Source organism: Daphnia magna, linkage group LG8 (assembly GCF_020631705.1).
Source record: "Daphnia magna isolate NIES linkage group LG8, ASM2063170v1.1, whole genome shotgun sequence".
NCBI classification, from domain to species: domain Eukaryota; kingdom Metazoa; phylum Arthropoda; class Branchiopoda; order Diplostraca; family Daphniidae; genus Daphnia; species Daphnia magna.
In genome coordinates, this window is record NC_059189.1 from 9,283,886 (window position 1) to 9,289,672 (window position 5,787).

Consider the following 5,787-nt stretch of genomic DNA (forward strand, 5'->3'; position numbering starts at 1 on the left):
ACTCTGAAACAGAACAGAACATTTGTTCAAAAATTACGAGTTCTGCGAAAAGGCCTGCCCAAGAAGCAACTAAAAATGAAATTGATCTATTAAATGGGGATTTGGTTGGTCTTTATAATCGACAAAAAATGGACATGCTAACTATAGAAGAACAGGAAATTCTTAAGGCTAAGAAAAGAAAGCTGGATGAATGTAAGAAAAAACTTTAAAATTTACAAGATCGCCAACAAAATCAAAAAAAGTTCCGTGATAATCGTCGAGAAGCTCTTAATTCAGCTGTTGTTGCTGACCCTAATTTAAAATCAAAACTGAAGATCAAGGACTCTGGCAGTGCGGGTAGGCCTCGCCTCGAAGAAACACAGCCTTTGTTGTTGTCTGAAATTGTCCGAATCGCTAGGCATGGATCAGCGGCTCATGAAAAGCGACAAGATGAAATCTATCGTAGCATCTTAACCTTGGATGATTTAACTGAGCAACTTACTAAAGACGGATTTCACGTGAAAAGATCATCAGTGTACCTTGGATTACAGCCTAAAAGGAGTAGTAGCCACCAAGGAAAGCGCCATATTGACACGGTTCCAGTGAGACTTATTCGGGCTCAGAACGACTTTCATAAAAGTCATCCAGATCAGAGACTGTGTCAAGCAACTATACGTACCATGGATGAACTTGCATCTCTTTTGGGACCGTCAGAAGTGTGCAACATCTCTCAAGACGACAAAGCAAGGTATTTATAATTTCAAATAATTTATGGCCTTTTATTAGAACTATTTTTCTATTGTCATTATCTTTTTATTTACTGCGGTTATAAAATTAACGTGGAATTATTGGTTATTTTCAAAAGAGTTGCTATAGGGATAACGGCAGCAAATGTACAGGCCCCTATGCTTATGCACATGCAGTATCGGGTAAAACTTCCGGACCATGATTGGGTTGTCGCAGCTGGGCACAAGCTCATCCCATCTGTATATGCAGGCATAGCTGTTGACAGAAATGGCCTAGGAATGCCCGGTGCTGTCGGATATTCAGGTCCAACTTATGTCGCCATTCGCTTCGGCAAACATTGTTCTTCAACTGCTTTAAGTCATTGTATGGACTTTGAACGATTATTGAACCTCCCTGAATTCAACTCTATAACAAAAAGTTCAGATGAGAGAGTGAAGCCGATTGTTATGTTCTCAGGTATAAAATCAAATTGATGAATGAAATTTAATTTCTAACACTTTTTGTATAACTATTTTCTTTCTACTAGTTGATGGGGGTCCTGACGAAAATCCTCGTTACAACAAAGTAATTGAAGTTGCAATACATCACTTTGTGTCACACGATCTTGATGCGATTTTCATCTTTACCAATGCACCAGGTAATATAAACTTTATAGCAATCCTATTGGATGAGATTTTTTACACACCCATATATAAAACGCCTTTTCATTATATTTTCACATAAAAAGGCAGGAGTGCCCATAATCGAGCAGAGCGAAGGAGGGCCCCTTTAAGTCGCCCACTATCTGGGTTAATTCTTTCTCATAATTACTACGGGAACCACCTTGACGCAGCTGGTAAGACCATTGATGTGGACCTTGAAAAACAGAACTTTGAAAAAGCTGGGACTACTCTGGCAGAGGTATGGAGCGAAGTAGTATTTGATGGATATCCTTGTGTTGCTGAATATGTGGATCCGAATTATTATGAATTCAGTCAAAATCGGCTCAACGTGAAAGATCAGTATTGGTTTTCGGAGCATGTTCGCACGAGCCAGTACTTTACGCAAATTGTTAAGTGTAAAAATCTAATGTGTTGTATTAACGAGCCGAGAAGCTCATACTTGGCCGTTGTTCCTACGCGGTTTATTCCTCCTCCGATTCCATTGATCCAAACTGACAAAGGGTTAAAAGCTTCTGATCGAAGTGGCTTTGAAAGTCACGTCTTTCCTTCTTTATTTTTATCGCTCCATCTTTCACGCGACTTATTGCCTAATTCAACTAAAGAATTCCTAAAGAATTCCTTACGCTCCCTTATGATCTTTACACACCCTCAGTTCAGTCGCAGTTATTGGATCGAATTTGCCAAAAATGTTCGCTTTATTTTGCATCGAAAGTTATGCTGAAGAGTCACATGATTGTACACAAAAAGAAGACTCAAAGCGCAAGTGCAGTTGTTGAGAAAGAGTTCATCGTCACAAGAACTAGACCTGTTCGCATCGCAGCGATGCGACAGAGAGAAATGATGGCTATCATTGTATCAGGATTCTGGAATCCCACCATTTGTCGAAAAGCCCTCGATCTTATCGTGCCCAGTTGTGACGCTTGAAGAGCATTTTGATAATCCATGGGAGAACGATGAGTGAATTAAAAAATAAGTCATATCCTGCCTATTAAATTGTTTATAACGCAGTTACACCCAGAATCAATCAATATTTGTGAGCAAATTGTTGTTTCATGTAAAAGTTAAACGGTTGCTAAAATACAGTTTTTTAAACCCTTTATTTGCCTACTTTTTAAGGTATAGTTTTTAGGGGGGGTCTTGCCGTTTACTACGTAATTAGGGGAGAGGGGGTTTCCGATTCTACTCAGCTTACCACAATACGGGGGGAGGGGGTCCAAAAACAGTAAAAAAGCTACTACGTAATTTATGAACAGCCCCAAAGGTTCTTAAATTTGTAGTTTTATTTCGGATGTCTTTTACGAATAAGATATTTCTTTTTTAGTAGAGTTACCGCAAATAAAAGAGCTGTGAATCCAACAACACATTTCGTTTCCACTGGTACACGTAAAAATCGTAGTTATCCATTTTGATGACGCTCAACATCAACACAAAAATAGCACTTCGTCTGCTTATATTTATTTGCGTTTGCATGAAAACTAACTCCGCCTTCTTTAAAAAAAAAGTCACTTGACAGTGTAAGTTGAAAAATTAAAAACTTAGCTTAACTTCTTAAGAACTTAAAAGATTAAGAAACTAAAAGCTTAAGAAGAACCTCTAGTGTAAGCGAGGCTTTAACGTCCTGTCGGACATCGGGCCAAATCCCGACTCCCCTCTCTAAGTTTCAGAGAGACTTACGGTCGACTCCAGATCGACCAGTCATCTAGAGGTGGTAATACAAATTATACAGAAGGGGAAACATTTATAGTTATAAAATGCGACAATAGAGGGTAGTACTTGCAACAATTTAATTATTCCGTAAAGGGAAGAATGGTTAAATACATGATCCCTTTACAAAAACAACGATAGTGGTGCAATACGACGTGACGGAAACCAGTTATATTTGCGAGAAGAAATACCAGGAAATCTGTGGTTTTTAAACTGTCAAACACTTGCAACAAATCACAGCGTTTTTTTTTCTACAATAGAGCAGTAAAACATCCTACGTTGCACGTTCTCCACAAATGCGAAAATCTCATTTGTGTCCAAGTTGGTCTGCTGCGGCTGCAGCGTCTTATGGAGAAACCAACTTCTTCATGTTAAAAAATAAGTTTTCATAAATATAATTAAGATTTTCCCCCTTTTCTTCCTGCAGCCACACCAGACCAACTTGGACACAAATGAGATTTTCGCATTTGTGAAAAACGCGCAACGCAGGATGTTTTACTGCTCTATTTACTTCACTTCTACATAAACGACGTTGTTGACAAATTTTATTCATTCGTTGGTCAGAGTTTGAACGGTGAGTATTGACATCACAGGTTTTTAAATTCGAATCAGTTTAAATCAAAAGTATTTATGAACAAAATACTAGGGTTTGACTTATCCATCGGAACCGCAACCAAACCATGAAATACGTTAGTTTTTCGGCTGTGTTATTGGTGAGTTTACAGGCATTTCTCTGTTTACATGAAGACGATTTAGTATTCAGGTTTTTAAAAAAGATTGGAAATTTCGACTCAATATTGTGTGACATGACTCTGCATTTCCTAATCCTGTTTTTTAAATGATTTCTTAAAACTATTGTTTACGCCTTTAATTGTTTCTCAAATAATGCTGAAGATGTTGAATGCAAATTTAAATATTTTTGATACTTTAGGGAAACTACACGGGTGGTAGTTTGAATCCGGCTCGATCCCTCGGTCCGGCAGTCATCAGCAACAAGTGGAGTTATCACTGGGTAATTTTCATATTTTTCCTATTATCCTCAATTGATTAGGCATTGCTTCCAGAAAATTGACACGTAAATCGATACTTAGTCACGCCCATGTCCTTCATCTGAAAAAAAAAAATCAACGTAACTTATATCGAATAATCACGTCTTATATACCTGTATTTAAATCATTTAAAAAATAGTATTTTTGTATACAAAAATCTTTCAAATTCAAAACATTCTCAATTATTGACGTCGGATAGACCGACGTAAAGTTTCTGCTTAGACTTGTCGCAACTGATTTGTTTCTCCTTAGAAAAAAACAGAAACGTCTTATCCTTAAAAAAACAAATACTTTCTCGTTAGGTTTACTGGGCAGGACCAATCATCGGTGGTGTGGTGGCCGCCCTTCTCTACCAGAAGGTTTTTAAAGCCCGTTCGGTCGAAGAAGAAATCGAATTGGAATCTTACCAGTACCATGTGGCCAATTCAAAGGAGAGCGAAATTCTTGCTGATCGAACCACGACCATCTAAACATTTGAAAAACGCCTTAATCAGTAGTGATGTTACGTTTAACTTAACGGATAACGTAAAATATGCGTTAACGTACCATTTTGAGGGTCCGTTAACTTAACGGATAAACGTAAACGTAATATTATTTTCAGGCGTTAAATTTTGACGTTATTTGCAGAAAAAAACAGCGTTGCCATTTTTAAATTCCTGTTGACAACCAAAACAATGGGCATTACCCATTCTGCCAGCCTATTGAAAAGTTGAAAACGCTGCTTTCTTTTACTTTTGGTCTGCTAGTTATTCACAATTTATGAATTTAAATTCAAAAAGCATGCAAAAGGTTGTCCATGTGATTTAATTTTGGAACTCGAATTCATATGAAATGAAATCTGAAGAATCTGACTTGGAGGAAGCCACGCAATTTGTAGGCAACCAACTGAAGATCCCAGTGCACATTCATTTACTAAGAACTTGTCATGACTGTGTTCAAAACAGTCGCTTAGTCACAATCAAGACCATTGATAAAATATTATTCCTTTGATTTCATCACCTAACCTGTGCAGAAAAACGCAATAAATTTAATAATCAAGATCCTTTTATTATTTTACAATTATTTTTTTCTTTAACGTAACGTAAAAATAACGTGTGACGTACGTTAACGTGCTGTTTCAAACAACGCGTTAAATAACGTATTAACTTAACGTATAAATTTCAAAGCTACGTTAATTTAACGGATAACGTAAACGTAGTCAAAATCCTATAACGTAACATCACTATTAATCAGCTACAAGAAAAAGAGAATAAGAATTTTTTTTTTTTTTTTTTAGCTGGGCTTATCTCCAGCAGGAGTATAGCCCGAAATGTATTGACCGAGTAGGGGAGACTGGAGTAAGCCGGGACGGTTTTCGTTTTCCCCCTATATCTCCCAAACTAATCATTAAATTAATTTATTATTTTGTTTTTATGTATTCCATACGGTAATGTACCCCCCATATTTTTTATATAATTTAATAATAAACCATTTTCCCATATAAGACCTTTAAAGTTTTCTTAGATTTGTGGGAGGAGCCTATTTTGAGGGGTAAGTGAGGACACTAGGGTGGGTGGTGAGGGACGTCCTCCGTTTTCACCTTAAAATTCATTAAAAAAATTTGTAAAAATTTAAATAGCGTCCTACTGCATAGACTCTACAAGTTA

At 37.0% G+C, this 5,787-nt stretch overlaps 2 protein-coding genes across 2 annotated transcripts; both read left to right on the top strand.

The window, feature by feature from the left end:
- Window positions 1–216: 216 nt before the first annotated feature.
- On the top strand, window positions 217–2,487 carry LOC123475318. The gene is made up of 4 exons (XM_045177891.1): window positions 217–727; window positions 845–1,182; window positions 1,253–1,363; window positions 1,454–2,487. The coding sequence occupies exons 1-4, from the start codon at window positions 660–662 to the stop codon at window positions 2,107–2,109; spliced, it is 1,173 nt and encodes a 390-aa protein (XP_045033826.1). The 5' UTR covers window positions 217–659; the 3' UTR covers window positions 2,110–2,487.
- Window positions 2,488–3,573: 1,086 nt separating this feature from the next.
- LOC123475529 (aquaporin-like) lies at window positions 3,574–4,617 on the top strand. Its single transcript, XM_045178331.1, has 4 exons — window positions 3,574–3,666; window positions 3,739–3,805; window positions 4,024–4,104; window positions 4,444–4,617. Exons 2-4 carry the CDS (start codon window positions 3,773–3,775, stop codon window positions 4,609–4,611), a joined length of 282 nt encoding a protein of 93 aa, XP_045034266.1. The 5' UTR covers window positions 3,574–3,666; window positions 3,739–3,772; the 3' UTR covers window positions 4,612–4,617.
- The last annotated feature ends 1,170 nt before the right edge of the window (window positions 4,618–5,787 follow it).